The sequence below is a fragment of the Corvus brachyrhynchos genome, unplaced genomic scaffold, assembly GCF_000691975.1.
Source record: "Corvus brachyrhynchos isolate BGI_N302 unplaced genomic scaffold, ASM69197v1 scaffold89, whole genome shotgun sequence".
NCBI classification, from domain to species: Eukaryota; Metazoa; Chordata; class Aves; order Passeriformes; family Corvidae; genus Corvus; species Corvus brachyrhynchos.
The window spans coordinates 189,958-207,523 of NW_008246063.1; the positions used below are offsets into that span (position 1 = coordinate 189,958).

General features: G+C 49.4%; 1 protein-coding gene across 1 annotated transcript in view; it reads left to right on the plus strand.

Annotated features, from left to right (window-relative positions):
- ZC3H3 (zinc finger CCCH-type containing 3) overlaps window positions 1-17,566 on the plus strand; it is a 132,149-nt gene that overhangs the window by 98,391 nt on the left and 16,192 nt on the right. Inside the window, 5 exon segments of the mRNA XM_017746676.1 lie at window positions 587-674; window positions 2,230-2,385; window positions 4,106-4,175; window positions 8,938-9,069; window positions 12,899-12,904. Coding sequence (XP_017602165.1) covers window positions 587-674; window positions 2,230-2,385; window positions 4,106-4,175; window positions 8,938-9,069; window positions 12,899-12,904 — 452 coding nt within the window.

Genomic DNA, 17,566 nt, shown 5'->3' on the forward strand with positions numbered 1-17,566 from the left:
GAGCTGAGAAGTCCCTAAAGGGCATTTTCGTCCCTTGGTTCCCTGGGAGCTCCACGCTTTGGGTTAAGTAAGATCATGGAATCGTGGAACGGTTTGGGTTGGGAGGGATCTTAAAGATCATCCAGTTCCAACCCTCTGCCAGGGGCAGGGACACCTTCCACTATCCCAGGTTGCTCCAAACCCTGTCCAACCTGGCCTGGGACACTTCCAGGGATGGGGCATCCATGGTTTCTCTGGGCAACTTGTACCACGGCCTCCTCATCCTCCAAAGGAAGAATTTCTTCCTGATACCCCATCTATCCCTGCCCTCTGGCAGTGGGAAGCCATTCCCCCTGTTCTGCCACTTCAAGTTCAGTCCAAAGTTCCTCTCCAGCTCTTTTGGAGCCCCTTTAGGCACTGGAAGAGGCTCCCAGGTCTCCCTGGAGCCTTTTCTTCTCCAGGGTGAGCAACCCTAGATCTCCCAGCTTTTCCTCATAGCAGAGGGTCTCCATCCCTCTGATCATTTTTGTGGACCTAAGGTACTGAGGGCTGTGTGAGTTCCTGCAAAATTCCTTGATTCCAAGCAATGATCCATGTTTTTCTTTCTTTCCAGCATTGAGATTGCACTCCACACCCAGTCCTGGGATCTCTCCACCTGGCCTGAGCAGATCCTCAACATGCCGATACATTGCCAGGTTTGTACTCATGGGAAGCAAGAATGACATGCTCTGTCCTCGGAATTACGCTCAGGAGGGTTGAACTGGAGGGTGATATGGCAGAGCTCTGGCTGCTGCTTTTCTTCAGCTTCTACTTCAAGGTGGTTGTAAGCTCAGCCAGAGCCTCCCCAGGGAAGAATTCCTTCCCAATATCCCACCTATCCCTGCCCTCTGGCAGTGGGAAACCATTCCCTCTTGTCCTGTCCCTCCATCCCTTGTCCCCAGTCCCTCTCCAGCTCTCCTGGAGTCCCTTTAGGCACTGGAAGGGTATCTGAGGTCTCCCTGGAGCCTTCTCTTCTCCAGGCTGGACATTCCCAGCTCTCCCAGCCTGGCTCCAGAGCAGAGGGGTTCCATCCTTCAGAGCATCCCTGTGGCCTCCTCTGGACTCGCTCCAGCAGCCTCACATCCTTCTGCTGTTGGAGACCCCAGAACTGGAGGCAGCTGTGCAGGTGGGGTCTCACCTGAGTGGGGCAGAGGGGCAGAATTTCCCCTTTCCTGCTGCCCACATATGGGATCACCACAGGACATTCTGGGCACCCATGGCTGGATCATGTGGAGCTTCTCATCCACCAACACCCCCGAGTCCTTTTCCTCAGGGCTGCTCTCCATCCATTCTCCACCCAGCCTGGATTTGTGCTTGGGATTACCCTACGCACATCCAGGACCCTACACTTGGCCTTGCACCTCCTTTTAACCCAGGAGCTGCAGACAACCAACAATTACAGTGGTAAAAATGTGCATTTCTTCTGAAAATGAGTCCCTTGAACCTGTATTTTTCATGGATTATGTACTGTGTCCTCAGCAAACCGGAGCTGACTGTGCCCTACCACTGAATTATCTGCTCAGAGAGATCTGATGTGCCCCTCATGGTTTGTGTTCACCCGGATCTCAACACTTCTCCTCTTCCACCTGGTCCCACACATCCCTAGAGCTGCTGGGTAATTCCCTCTGCAGCTGGAAGCTCATGGAAAACGTGTTATAAGCAACTTCTGAGCTCCTTAAGTCGCTTCTAGTGGGACCAGGCCATTAAAAAGGAGTTTTTCTACTCTTTGGTGGTACTTTTTGTTCCTGTGGCCATCACGTAGGTCCTTGTTCTTTGAAGTTCATGAGCAGGTGCCCACTTGAAGGCCATGAATAGCATCAGGCCCAGCTGGTGGGACACGTGCTGAAGAGCCCTCCAAGTCATTCAGCCTTGGCATCCTGTGCTGCACAAGGAGGGGATGTTTCCTTCCTCACCATATTCCCTAAAAGTGTGGGAAACTCTCTCCACGCTCATAAAATCTGAGGAGAGAATCAGTTACGGGGATGGGAAGGGATCTCACTGGTGACTGTGGTGTTATCTTGCAGATTTTTAATGATTTGGGGTAAAATTGGCCAAAAATTGAAAATACTTAAGGGCTTGAGCTTCCTGAATATTTCACTCTCCAAAGTGGGGCTCCTCCATCGTTTCAGGTGTTGTTGAGGTGTCTTCTCCACGTCATCGTGATGTTGGAGCTGGAGGTTTTCCCTGACCTTGTCCCTCTTTCTCCCTCAGCCGTGCTGTGCAGAGGAGCTTGGCCATCATCCGTCAAGCCAAGCAGAAGAAAAAAAAGAAGGAATATTGTATGTACTACAACCGCTTCGGGAAGTGCAATCGAGGCGAGAACTGCCCCTACATCCACGATCCAGAGAAAGTGGCCGTCTGCACCAGGTAGGGATGGACGTTGGGTGGCTTTGGTGCTTCCTCGTGGGATATTCCAAAGGGAAACAAACAGATGACAGAGATGTAGGATAACAAGGATGGGAGTTCTGAGTCAGGTGTAGGTTCTGCACTCCTGGGTTGGAAGGACGAGGACAAGAAGAGGCCAGAGAAGCAGGGAATTGTTTTGGTTGGAAAGGACATCAAAAGATCATTGAATTCCAGCCCTCTGCCATGGGCAGGGACACCTTCCACTATCCCAGGTTGCTCCAAGCCCCACCCAACCTGGCCTGGAACACTTTCAGGGATCAAGGGGCAGGCACAGCTTCTCTGGGAATTCCATTCCAGGGCCTCACCACCCTCCCAGGGAAGAATTTCTTCCCAATATCCCATCTATCTCTGCCCTCTGGCAGTGGGAAGCCATTCCCTGTGTCCTGTCCCTCCATCCCTTGTCCCAAGTCCCTCTCCAGCTCTCTTGGAGCCCCTTTAGGCACTGGAAGGGGCTCTAAGGAACCCCTTTGGAACCTTCTTTTCTGGGCTGGGTGACTTGAGCCCCTGCCCTGACCATACTCCGGGTTATTCCTTCAGGAGCATTCCTCAGATCCGCTCAGATCCCTACAACAGGTTTGAATCCCTCAGCCTGTGATGTTGTGCAGCTCCGAGACTTGGTGATTTATTCCAGGAGAACTGATCCATGTTGGCATCTCATTAGACATGCCCAAGAGTTGATTAAACTCTATTATGAGTCATTTAAAAAATGCAGAAAAGCCAACTCCACTGATGAACTCCTGGAGTAATTTCTCCATAAAATTGCTGCTGTGCTGGAATCACTTGGAAGTTGCTCAAAGCTCGATGGGGACGGATAGAGGAGGGGAAGGTGATTTATTGTTTTTTTAACTGATTTTACTCCTTCTCACTCATTCTCCCATAAAAAATCCCATAACTCCTTGCCTACTTCAGGAACTGTGCTCCTTGAAGTCTTTTGGGTCTCCATCCTGTCTCATTTCCGTGGATCATTGGAGGACAACAGTGATTTCTCCCAGTTTTTTGTCTCCTTATCCCAGTTCCTTGATCTCCAATCCCGTTCTTTAGTGTTCTCTTATCATTTTTTAGTTTTGTTTATCTGCTCTCACTCTGGTCACTCCTAGGAAAGCTCTGACTCCAAACATCCTCATGTGCTTTGAGATCCTGGTTTCTGTTCTGGGCCTGTTTTTGCTCCTCCTGGTCATTGGTCACTCACACCCCGAGCTTCATCCAGCATCTCATAGAATGGGATCATAAAATCCTGGAATGGTTTGGATTGGAAGGGACCTTCAAGATCATCCAATCCACCCCCCTTGCCATGGGCAGGGACACCTTCTGCTTATCCCAGGTTGCTCCAAACCCTGTCCAACCTGGCCTTGAACACTTCCAGGGATGGGGCATCCACAACCTTTCTGGGCAACTTGAAGTAATCAGGGCTTTAGGAAGGACCTTTCTCCTTCTGGGAGCATCATGTCTGAATTTTGGGATCCAAGCCTTGCTGTACCTACTAATGAACAGCCAAATATGATGAAAGAATAGAATCCATCAGGAATCATCAGTTGCTCTTCCAGCGAGAGGGATCTGTACTTTTTTATGGTGTGAAATGGGTTTTATGGACAAGCTCGGCAACAATTTTGTGGTTTTGTACAAAACCATGCATTTTGTGACCCAACTCTTGTTCAACCTTCTCCATCTGCTTTACCTCCAGGTTTCTCCGTGGCACGTGCAAGAAGACGGATGGGACCTGTCCGTTTTCCCACAAGGTGTCCAAGGACAAGGTCTGTATGACTTCCCAATGGGAATGTGGTTCTCTGTGCAAGGGGGTGGTTGGAGGAAGGTTCTTCCTCACTGAGTGCTTCCAGCTGAGTTTGGAGTTTCCTTGCTGATCTGTTCAGGCTCCTGAATCATGACAGAACCATGGAATGGTTTGGGATGGATGGGACCTTCAGGATCATCTCATTCCAACCCTTCTGCCATGGGCAGGGCCACCTTCCGCTGTCCCAGGTTGCTCCAAGCCCCATCCAACCTGGCCTTGAATATTTCCAGGGATGGGTCATCCACAGCTTCTCTGTGCCAGGGCCTCACCACCCTATGGTTGAGGTCTAGAAAGGACCTGTGAGGTCTTAGAGGTCTAAAAAAGACCTCCAAGATCATCAAATCCATTCAGTTGCATCTAATCCTTCCCTACTTCCATAAGATCACATTTCCCTGGAAATCCCTCTGTGCTGGGGTCAGAGGATGTTTTAACAAACAGAACTTGGAGGTATAAATTAATAAAACAATTTCTAAAAATCCAAGCAGCAAAATCAGGTTCAAACTGTGGCAGAGCTCTGAAGTTCATTGTTTTCCACCTTGCTGATGTATTTGGAGCTCCGTGGTTTTATTACACAAGGTGGAAAAAAATACAATCTGGGATTTTTATCTTGGGTTTATCAGTGATGATTTAGCACCTCAGCCTGTGCTCAGTGGCTGGGATCTCCACTTGGATGTAGCTTTGGAGACTCCAGCATGGAAGCTGAGGTGCCTGAGGCACGTTCCTTGTCTGTGGAGAGCTCATAAGTTACCTAGGAAGTCGCTCCGAATGAGACACGGAGCACCAGATGTTTTTTACATGGATTTCTCTTCAGAGTCATTTAATCACGAGTACATAAAACAGGGACAGGGACAGCTGCATTCCCTGGCTTGTGGCGTGCCCGAGGCGGAATGGGGGATGAGGATTAATAGATGGAAAAAAGGACAGTTTGGGGATTTTTTTCATCCTGTAACAGAGTCAGACTTCAGAAATAAAGAAGCCAAGAATGAAGGAAGCTTTGCAGTTGGATTGGCTGTCGGTTTATCCGAAATGATTGTAATTAGTGAGGCCAACAACTTCTTGTCATCCAAGTAAACGATGCGCAACCCTCTGCCCGTGCCTCTGTGCCGAAGAATTGAAATCCATCCACAGAACCATAAACTCCAAATTAAATGGAATTTCAGAAGGTGGCAAAGCCATTTTTGGTCCCAGGGCAAAAACCTGGATGAAACTTGGGAACTGGACATGCCCAAGGAGCTGTTGCAGTTGGTGGTTTATCCGCCGAAGGATGTGATGGTTGGGTGTGGATGAATTTGTGGTCTCTGTACCCAGGAATATTCCTCGGCATGTTTAAATTCCTGGTGGAGATGTGGCCTCAGTTTCCCCTCCAGGAACGCTGGTGTGTCTTGGTCCCTCAAGGAGGACCTCAAAATTTGGCTTCTGGGCTCTGTTTTGGATGGATAAATTGAGGATGATGAAAAACTCAACCTTTAACTGCACCTCACTACTTAGAGAAGAATAACGGCGATATTGTGGTAATAAAAGTGAATTAAAAAGGAGTGACCACGTCAACGAGCTGTTGGCCAATTGCCTTTTGGAGACAGAATCCCTGGGATGGAATCCCGTGGGATGCAGTGACCTCAGCCCATCTCACCTTTATCCTGAGCTAATGAAGCATCGCCTAAACTCAAGATGAATCATTAATTAACAAACCAAAATCAAAGCAGGCAGTGCCAGCTCTGAAAAGCTTTCGGAGCACGTTTTTCCTGCCATGCTCCGTTGGGAAGGGGGATTATTTTTCACAGGATTAACCACCCTGAGGGTGGTTCAAAGGTCTCCCTGTTTGCCACCTTGTCATCAGCTAGGGATGGAAGAGAAACAACCTCCTCCATGGAGTTCAAACTTGTTCCAGGGTGATTTATTGCCACAGGAATGCTGCTTCCCAAAGCGAGAGGCAACTTTGCTTTCCAAGTCCCAGAGCTCCCCATTAACCCAGGTGATTCTTGGCAAAGGTGGCTTTTCCCTCATTTATCAGGGCTGGGAAAAGCAGGTGAAGGCTCTCAGCAGAGGAAGGAAGCAGTTTTCCTCCTGCTTGTGGAGTTTTTGGAGCAAATCCCACCTTTTCCTCCGGTAAGGGATTGTGCGGGGTTGGTTTTTGGCTGCTTGAGTTGAGGTTTTAATGCAATTCCTGTTTTTTTTCCATGTGGGATGATGTGGTGGTTTGGGAATTCCTGATTTTGTTGGTCCCCTCAATTTCACTTTGTGGTTATTGGAGAGGGACACCCCAAAACCTCCTCATCAGAGGAGCTTCAGGTTGTTGTGTATTTCACCTCGGTGGGATTTTACTGGGATGGGGTATCCAGTCCAGGAGGTGAAGGATTAAGGGCTCGCAGGATTTGGCTCTTGATTTCAGGACATAACCATTTCTCAACCTTGGTGCACTACCATGCCTCAGTTTCCCCTCTGAAAAATGGAAATGGTCACTATTTTCTATGGGGAAAATCCCTGTTTTCTACGGGAAACCACATGGATTCAGCTGTTGCAGCAGCAGGGAGCTTTTCCCCATCCTGCTCCAAGCAGGGAATGGTCTCCAGGATGGAGGACAGCTCCAGATGGTCACGGAGCTTTGCAGATCCAAACCCCAGTGGTTTCCATCACCCTCTGGTGATGGAAAAAAGAGCCTGGAGAAGAGGGAAAGCTTTTCTTGTTCTGCCACGGGCAGGGACACCTTCCACTATCCCAGGTTGCTCCAAGCCCCGTCCAGCCTGGCCTTGGACACTTCCAGGGATGGGGCAGCCACAGCTTCTCTGGGCAACCTGTGCCAGGGCTTCACCACTTGAGGGATTTTGCTCCACAGGAGACTCAGGCAGAGCCTTTGGTGAGAAGCATCCACCGAAGTGACACACAGGGAATTTTTCCACAATGGATCAGAGCCACTGACACATCCCAGCTATGGGGAGAAACCAGGAAATCTGAAGGAAGCGAGGTTGCCAGAGGCTGGGACTTGAGCAGCCGCCCGCTGCTGTTCCAACAGCTTTTCCCCTTGAGGAACTCGGAAAGAATCAGCATTTTTCTCCCTAATAGAGCTTCAAAACTCAGTTGTGAGCAATTTGGAGGCTCACGTGGAGTTTCGGGTTCATTTAGCTGCTGCCTCCAGAGCTTGTAGAGAGTCAAAGCTGTCGAAGGCGGCCGCAGCGCCCCAGTGCCTTGAATTAATGTTATTGTTATTTGTGTGGACGTGCTGGGGTGCAAACAAGGTTAATTGAAATGAGAGCGCTGCTTCCTCTTGATAATGGCTCGGTCTTGACAGCGAGGAGGAGTTTATTTTTGTCGGAGAGCTGCCTTTATTATCCCTTTTTATTAGAGCTAATTTGGGCTCTATATCAAAAACTACATTAAGGGAATCGTTTACGGTCACACCACCAGCACCGCCAAAGATCGCCCCAGAGCCCTGTCCTTTATGTTAATGTCTGCAGTTAAAAGACAATTAAAAATAAACTCTCCTCTTTTAAAGCACCCTTTGTTTTCTTTCCTCTCGGCCTCCAGCGAGGCAATTTAGTTCAACCCTTAATGTGCCCTTCAGGGATAAGGGATTTTTCCAGATAGCCCTGGCCGTGGTTATTGCAGGATCGTAAATATTAGTTGGGGATGCTTGAACTGGTGGGACCAGGATGCTACTGGTGAATGGAGGGATCAATACCACGCCGAGCAGTGAGGAAATTCGGGATGTAGGAGCAGGAGGAGCCGGACCTTCAGGAAGCTCACGTTCCCGGTGGCAGCTGCCTGGTTGGGGCGGGAAGCGGGAAGCTGCCGGAGGTAGCCGGTGAGTTAAGGATGCTGAAATATGGCAGCAGGCTGGTAATTTGTTTTTAATGATAACAGCTGGCAGAAGGTGAAGTTTGTGCTTTGAGGACGATGAGGAGAATCCTTGCTCCGTCGGTTTTCCCCGTCGGCTGTCGCGCTGCGGAAGCTCGGGAATGCGGGAGCGCGGGATCAGGGATCTTCTCCGTGTATCCCGCTGCTCTCCTTCTCCAATGCTCATGGCAGGAGCCTGGGCTCTCCTCCTCCTTCCCCTCCCACCCGGAGCATCCCTTCCCCAGTGCACAGGGACAGGCATCACAGCCCTGGGAAATTCCAGGATAATGCCTTAGAATGATGCATCCCCCCAAAATCCTTGCGGAGGTGCTTTTATCCCCCCTTTCTAGGAACCACCTTTTGAGCCTTTATCCACACCCCCTTCGAGCCAGCTCCGTTTCCACGGAAGAGCCAAATGGGAAGCACCCCCAGGATGCTGTTTTGGCCTTTGTGATGGCCAGAATTCCCTGTGGGATATTGCAGCCGGGCTGGGTGTGATCCCTGCGCTGCTGTTCCCATCTCCATTGCCGCATCGTCCCTTGGGAAGGGTGTTCCCGGAGTTTGTGACATTCCCCCAGCCCTTCCCTATGCTGTCCAGAGGGAATTTTCTTCCTCGTGGCAGATTCCAGCTTTTCACCCTCTCTCCAGCATCCTGAAGGATGCTGAGGGAAGCGCCTTTGCTGCCTGCGTATCCAAACACGAGGAACACGTAATACCAGGGAGCTGCTTTGCAAGAAACCAATGGAAGAGCTAAAAATACCTCTGGGATCGGTGGCTGGCAAAAGATTTCTATTTATTTTACACTTGTCACGCTTTTATTTCAGGTCTGGGGGTTGCAATGATTCCGAGTCACGGGTTTAGGGAATGCTGACAGATTTCTCCTCCTCTTGCAGATGCCGGTGTGTTCCTACTACTTGAAGGGGATCTGCAGCAACAGCAACTGCCCCTACAGCCACGTCTACGTGTCCAGGAAGGCAGAAGTGTGCCAGGATTTCCTCAAAGGATATTGTCCCATGGGAGAAAAGGTAAAGAGGGATTTATCCCAGATCTCAGGGGCCGAAGCTGAAGCCGAGAGCAGCTTCCTGCACAAGCTATGGCACCACAGGGAAGAGCTGGAAGCTGCTCAGCACCTGGATGCCATGAACTGCAGTCCTGTGCTTTTCCAAAGGGTTTTGGCGAAGTGGTTTTGGTTGGGAAAAAAAGAAATCAAAGGCTTCAGCTCATCAACGTGCTGGCGTTTCCCTGGGAAGAGCTTCCATGGGGTGTCCGTGTTATCAGTGTCCGAGCTGGAAGCACCTGCCCTGAAAACCCCTCACTTAAATAGATGAAAAATGAAGGAAAATGTTTAGGATTCCCTGTTTCACCTAGAAAATCCGTAGGTATTAATGCTTGTTTTCCACACTGGCTCTGTGGCAGGTTAAAACGTGAGCCTTAAATCCTGTGGCTTAGTTTTAGGAGCAAGACCAGCCTTGCTCAGCCAGCTGAGCATCCAGCTGTGCCTGGGGGATTCATGGAGCCACCTCCAGGTCCGGGGGGTGGTTTGGATCCGTGGATCCTCCATGGACTTCCTGTGCACCCTGGGGAGAGTTGCAACCTCATGCATGAGCTTTTTGTATCCGATGTAACGTGGAGCTTGTGGGAGCAGCTTTCCTGGAGCAGGGCTTAGAGCCAGCTGCCATTTGCTGTTCCAAAGGAATTTGAAAGACACAGGATCTCACTTTTTTGTGTCATGGCTAAGGGAGAGGGTTGGCCATGCCTTGGGAATCCTTGTTCCCTTGGGAATCCACATGACTGTCCTGACTCCTCTTTGCTGTTTTCCAAATGGGTTATGGGTTATGGTGTGGGATTTCTGCTCATCCTTGGACAATTGTGACCAGCAGGAAAGGGGGAATTCTGCCTCTCTGCCCCACTCAGGTGAGACCCCACCTGCAGAGCTGCCTCCAGCTCTGGGGTCCAACAGCAGAAGGATGTGGAGCTGCTGGAGCAGGTCCAGAGGAGTCCATGGAGATGCTCTGAGGGCTGGAGCCTCTCAGGCATGGAGCCAGGCTGGGAGAGCTGGGAATGTCCAGCCTAGAAAAGGGAAGGCTCTGAGTAGACTTTGGAACTGCTTCCAGTGCCTGAAGGGGCTCCAGGAGAGCTGGAGAGGGACTTGGGACAAGGACCTGGAGTGCCAGGACAAGGGGGAATGGCTTCCCACTGCCAGAAGGCAGGGCTAGATGGGATATTGGGAAGGAATTCTTCCCTGGGAGGGTGGGGAGGCCCTGGCACAGGTTGTCCAGAGGAGTTGTGGATGCCCCAGAGGGCTCTTCTCCTCCTCTCCATCCCAGTAGTGCTCGCTGGCAGAGGTACAACCCATCAAGAGAAGCCGTAGGTGCTCAGATCCCACCAGCGTGGCCACCAACCTGTCCCAGAATCCAAACACAACATTGGATGGAATCCTAGAATCATTTAGGCTGGAAAAGACCTCTAAGGTCATTGAGCCCAGCTTTTAACCCAGCACTGTCAAGTTCCACTAAACCCTGTCTGGTGTTTTCCCCATCCTTTCCCAAGGAGAAACCACTAAAGAGCAGAAACCAGGGAAAAAAGCCAAAAGTAAAGAGTTTTAAGGAAAGCAGGACACAGCAACAGTGATGAGAAGCTCCAATAAATTAGTCTGGGCCTAATTACTTTTTGTGGCAGCGCGTGGAGGGGGACTTGATGCAGGATAAACATTCCCTCAGAAGGAAAACACAGGCATCCTGCCACCTCCCTCCAGCACAGCGCCAACCACGCAGGCAGGGTCCCGACAATTATTTTTAAAATATTCCAATTTAAATGAAAATATAAAAGAGATATTTAGAATATTTATTCTATTAGGAAAAGTGCTTACGGCGTCACTTTCGGAATGTCGGGAAAGCATTCTCCTCCAGATGATGGATAGCAGCCTGTAATTATATATGGGGAGAAATTGCTGAGCGGGCCATATTTAACTGGGGAGGAGAAATTCCAGCTTGGGCCATTAAGGGTTAATTTTATTCTCTAAATAATATAAAAAGTGCTGAGTCCGTGCCTTTGCTCCAAGTAGAAAGTCCTCAAATGGACCCCGGAGAGTTTATAATATTCCACTGAATCAAGGAAAAATGTTAACCTTGCTTCATAAAACGATGGCTTGTTAAAGATGCGCAGTCCCTTTTCTTGTGAATTATTTAGGATGGGAGTAAATCTTCCCTTGTTCTGCCTTTCCCTGTCCGAGGAATGTTGGTTTGAAGTGCGAAGAGCATAGAATGCAAAGGTGTACAACTCCGGTGGAGCATCCTGGGTGGATAAACTCCAGCAGGGATGGTCCATAATTAGGAATTTAGGTTGTTTTATGCTGATATTTGGCACACTGGGCTCTTCTCCCAGTCGCGTTTTCCTCTTTGTGCTCTCACAGAGAAACACAGTCCGTGATTTTCAGCAGACCTCCATCAGAAATGTCCATTATTATCCATAATTTATGACATGTCGTTGGCAGTGTTGTCTCTCAAGTGCTTCCTAGGATGTGCTGCAGAATTTTCAGGACAAGTCCACCTTTGACCCATTCCATGTGCTGTAATTCCAACTGCTCTTCTACAAATGATTCCAGGACCGACCCGTTCCGGCTTATCAAGGACTTAGAATTAAGTGAGAAAGCTTTAAGTTTACATTCCCAAGTCCTTTTTTCAGGAATGTGGACTGTAGAGGGTCTAAATCCACCCTTGGGGACAGGGGACAGCTCCTGTACGAGACCATGACCACGTCCTTCATTAAGGGGATGTTACCCCAAATATTAAGTAATTGGTCAGTGTTGGACCTGATGATCTTGGAGGTCTTTCCCAACCTAAATGATTCTGGGATTCTGTTTCCAAAAGGGAGCTGGTGGCAGAGCAAGGACCTTGATTTCCAGCATTCCTACAGGTTTCTTGGTCATGGGTTGGGACGTTTCTCCCCTATGTGTGCTTCCTAAAGGGATCATCCCTGAACACAATGTCATACGTGTCCCTTAAAGCCACGGAGCGATTCCCACCTTGGAGATCTCTGTCCCAGTTTTCCTGGAGCTCCCTGCCCTTCCCTGGCACCCTGACCTGGTCGTGCTGGGAGGGGCTGGTCCCTCTGGGCTGGCCACCTGCACTGGAGGAAGCCCCAAGAGAGAAGTGGGAAGAGAGGGAGAAATGGGGCCTCTTGCAGGTTCTCCCCAGGGTTTTCCGGACGTGTTTTAATGAGCTGCTCTACGGTCAAAGCTCCTCTCTGGTTCCACATCCCTCCTCCCATATGGGGCCTCGTGCAGGGGCTTGGAGCAGGAACTCTCTAGGAGAGGATGGGATGAGGCTGGTGCGTGTAAGGGATGAGGCAGTGCCAGTGGGTGAAGCTGCCCGTGGTGGGGTGACCCCAGAGCAAGGGACAAACAGGACGAGACATTGGATGGAGACATTTTGGATGCCCCATCCCTCGAAGTGTTCAAGGCCAGGTTGGACGTGGCTTGGAGCAACGTGGGATAGTGGAAGGGGTCGCTGCCCATGGCAGAGGGTTGGAACAGGATGGGTTTAAGGACCTTTCTACCTAAACCAAATTTGGTGGCAAACCAGGGGCTAGGATCTCTGTGTGGCCGAGAGCCTGGAACTGGGAATTATGATAAGCACTTGCATCACATCCATAGGCAGTCCCAAAGCTGCCTTGGGATTTGCTTTACAGGCACAAAAGATGAAGGAGGGTAGATTAAGATGGGATATTGGGAAGAAATTCCTCCCTGTGAGGGTGCTGAGGCCCTGACACAGGTTTCCCAGAGAAGCTGTGGTTGCCATATCCCTGGAAGCGTCCAAGGCCAGGTTGGGTGGGGCTTGGAGCAACCTGGGATAGTGGAAGGTGTCCCTGCCCATGGCAGGAGGTTGGAATGTGATCATTGAGGTCCCTTCCAACCCAAACCACTCAATGATTCCATTGCTGCATCTGGAAAATTGTTTTGTATTAAATAATCTTCCCCGCTCCGTGTCCATTAGCGCCGGAGCTGCGTTAAATCCCTCTCTCCGGATTGTTTCCATCGGCTGCCTTGGAGCCTGTGGGTAAATTGTTCCCTCGTGGGAACTGTTAAACAGTAAGACACAGTGAGATTAAACAACGAGGCTTCCCTGGAAAGGCACAGGGAGATGTGCTGGAATAAATCATGGATAAGAGGGAAATCTGTTCCCATCCCTCTGGAATCCCAACTGGCACAACCAGCCTTGTGATGGTGAAGCTTGACCAGGGGACCTGCCATGGCAGGAGGGTTGAGCTGTGCTGGGACTGCTCATCCCAGCTCATCTTATTCCTAAATTCCATCTTTTTGTTGGACAAACAGCTTTCACCAAAGCTCTGATTTCCTCCTTATCCATGTAAAAAAATATGGGACGGGGCAGGGCCAGCCCTGCCTGAGGAAATGCTGCTTCCTTGGGAAGAATAATTTTCCTCCCCCAGGTGGAGCTTGGTGGTTTTTTTGCAGTGGCAGCTGCTTGATTTTGCTGTAGAAAATTGAAATGTGGGGATTTTTTCTCAGCTGAAACCTCGTTCTTGTGTGGTTTTTTGTGTGTTTGGTTGGTTATTTTTTCCTTTTTGGGTAGAAGTTCAACAATTTCCCACCAGAAGCTTACTTTGTGTGTCTGATATGTTCAATTTGCCACGTTTCTTTAGAAAAAGCCACATGATCTATGTGACAACAGTAAATATTAAATGTTTGTGGGGTTTTCCCTTAATTATCCACTGATGGAGAGCAGAAGCCTGGGATTCTTGTTTTCCTTAAACTTTTATCATGGAAAGGTGAAGCTCAACACTGTTCATGCTTTCTGTTCTCAGCTGGTTTTTCTGCTTCAACCAGCATTTTTCTTTCCTCACAGCCATCAGATCTTGGTGTTTCTGGGTCTCTTGTCCCCCTCCTTTGGTCCCAGGTTGACTCCCAACCAACTTGGCTTTTCCTTGAGGAACTCCTGAACAAAAGGTTGTCCAGCCCTGACACAGGTTGACCCAGGAACTTGTGGAATACTCATTCCTGGAGGGGTTGAACATCCCTGTGGATGTGGCACTTGGGGACATGACTTAGTGCTGGCCTTGGCAGTGCTGGGGGAAATGGGATTTTCCAACCTAAATGATTCCCTGATTCTATAATAATTTGGAAATAGCTGATGGAGAGCTCTGCCTTTGATAGCTCGTTTATAGTCCACTGCAGCTGTATGAAAATCAACTACAAAAGCAACTTCATTTCATTTATCCTTAATTTTGGCTCTGGTTGACAGATGTTTTCTGGGAGCTTGATTTGGGATGTTTTTTCCCCATAATGTTTCGCAGAAATCTTCAGTCACCAAACTGATGAGTAAGTGAAATTTTTATTTAAAATAAAAAGTCTGTAGGATTGGTAATGGGGCTGTTTTTAAGGTCATCAATAGTGTCCAGGATGGATTTGAGCTGGCTGAAATCTCTTCAGGTTCATCCCATTGCTTTGCTGGGAATGTTGAGTCCTTGTCCATGTCCTCTGGGCAAGGAATGCTGTTGATAAGAAATGATAAATCCCAGTCATGGAAATGGGATCTTCCCATTGGAAGCACTTTGTAGCCTTTAGAAGAGGTTAAAAACAATCAGGATTCTTCCATGGCCAATCCTATCCTTGTATCTCTATGGAAATCTTGTGGGTTTCCAGTTGTATCTCGTAGTTTGTAATGGGATAATGAGGGTTCTTATTGCTCTTTTAATTTAACTGTAGTATCTCCAACAGAATTCCAATCCTTACGTTAAAGATGGGGCTTATCAGGACGAACTGGAACTGCTTTATAGCCTGGGATTGTTGATAACAGCACCAAGATAAATCCCAGGCTGTGATTTTCTCTTTCTTACACTTTAATATCTTTGTAGAAGGAAGTGGGGCACAAAACGTGAAAATTAGGAAGTTTGGGAGAAAAGCAGCTACAGAATCACAGCTCTAAAGTGGGAATGTAGTGATGAGGCAGAGAGTTCCTGATTTCAGCCTGAACTTCTGTAGAGATGAACACAAAACCCAGCAGATTTGGTCTTTGCTTCCTGTCTGGAATCTCCCTTTGATCTGATCTGTTCTCTGTCGGAAAATCCCCACATCCTGTGAGCAGTGGGTGATTCCCAGGATCACAGAATGAGTCAGGTTGGAAGGGACCACAATGGAATCATCTGGTCCAACCTCCCTGCTCCAGCAGGACCATCCCAGAGCACAGGGCACGGGATTGTGTCCAGGTGGTTCTGGATTATCTCCAGCGAGGGAGACTCCACGCCCTCTCTGGTCTCTGTTCAGGGCTTGGTCACTGCACAGGGAAGAATTTCTTCCTCATGTCCAGGTGGAACTCCCTGGGATCAGTTCCTGCCTGTTCCTCTTGTGCCATTGCTGGGCCCCGTGGGGCAGAGCCTGGTCGCTGCTCTGAGCCCTTCCTGCAGGCAGGGACAGACAGGGATGAGGTCCCCTGTCAGCTGTGTCTCCTCTTGAGGCTGAACAGCCCCAGCTCCCTCAGCCTTTCCTTGTAAAGGAGATGCTCCAGTCCCTTCATCATCCTGGATGATGCTCCTCTGGACCTGCTCCAGGAGTTCCATGTCTCCAGCACTGGATGGAGCACTCCGGATGTGCCTCATCTGTGCTGAGGAGAGGGGCAGGATCACCTCCCTCAACTTGCTCTTCCTAATGCACCCCAGGATCCCATTGGACTCCTTCCCTGAGCCACCTGGAACCAGGCATGTGGTGGAGCCCCATCATCCCTGATGGAGATGACATTGTTGGGAATGTCCAGTGGGTGTCTGCCTCGCTCCACACCCCGCAGTGATGATTTGGGGTTGGGAATTACCACTGATGACAAGCCTGTGTGAAAGTGGCTCTGTCGTGGCTTTGGAGTGGGATGGATGGGATTGTGGGGGTCCCTGATGGAAACGGGGTTCATCAAAGCACTGGAGTGGGATGGATGGGATTGTGGGGGTCCCTGATGGAAACGGGGGCTCCTCAAAGCACTGGAGTGGGATGGATGGGATTGTGGGGTCCCTGATGGAAATGGGGCTCGTCAAAACACTGGAGTGGGATGGATGGGATTGTGGGGGTCCCTGGTGGATACGGGGTTCCTCAAAGCACTGTAGTGGGATGGATGGGATTGTGGGGGTTCCTGATGGAAACGGGGTTCATCAAAGCACTGGAGTGGGATGGATGGGATTGTGGGGGTCCCTGGTGGATACGGGGTTCCTCAAGGCACTGGAGTGCCATGGTTGAATTCCATAGGCATTGCCACAGAGGGATGAATGCCGGGTTCAGAATTCACCTTCTGGATGTCCAAAGAATTACAGCCAGTGACTCGATACCCAGTGGAAACCAGTGACAAGTGGTGTCCCTCAAGGGTCTGTACGGGGACCAGTGCTAATTAAGGCCTTCATTAATGACATAATGGGATTGGGTGCCCCCTTGGCAAGTTTGCAGATGACACCAAGTGAGTGGTGCCATTGTTCCATAGAATCCTGAGATTGCAGACTGGTTTGGGTTGGAAGAGACCTTAAAGACCAGTTCCAACCCCCTGCCATGAACAGGGATTCCCTTCCAGCTGCTTTGCTGCCTCTTAAATAGGATTTTCCCAATGATTTTCAAAACATCATCCTGGTCTTGCTCCAGCTCCAGAGGTATTTTAGCTCAAATGTTGTTTAATTTCCTGAAAATATCAAAGGAGAGTGTTTATGGATTTGAGGTAGATCCCAGAGAGCTTTTAGATCCCAAATCCCTCTGATCATTTGGAGATGACCATCAGGAGTCATTCCTTTCCTGCAGGCATTTTGCTGGGCAAACTCTTTTGAGGGCAGAAACCTGTTTTGGAGCAAATTCCTTCAGGTAACCACATCGGTTAAATTTCTCCATCATTATTCCCAGTGTGGATGATGTTCGGATGTATTGTCCTCCCGGTTTTAATGACAGGGAGCTGGGATTTTTTTCTTTTTAAGGCTTTTTCCATCTGCACCCAATTATAAAAAAGCCATCGGAAAAAAGCCATTTACTGGCTGTCACTTCGGAGTGTCGTCAAAACAGCTCCAGCACCTCCAGCCATCACTTCCCAACAGCCACTTAGAAGGACATTAAAACAGCCTGACATCCATCCAGTCCGTTTATCCCACTGCTTGGCCATGGGGATACCTGGAATAGCTTTGGCAAAAGCTGCGTGGATGCTCAGGAGGCCTTCAAAAAGTAGAAGACACTGGAGTTGAGGCAGTTAAGTTTTGGGGATTTTAATGCTCCTCTTCCCCTGAAGGTCTGGTTGGTGGGACTTGTGTCCATCATGATGGACAGAGGGATGGACGTGGATCTCAAGGAGATGGGAAGATGCTCCAGCACTTGGTCATCTCTTCACAGAATCACAGAGTATTCTGAGTTGGAAGGGACCCACAAGGATCATCAAAGTCCAACCCTTGTCACCTGCTGTCCCCCAGCGCTGGGAAAGGAGCGGGGGGTGAGATTAAGCCTGGAGATACTTGAGAAGTTCAGCCTGGGGAAGCTGCTGCCCAAGAGCCAGGAAT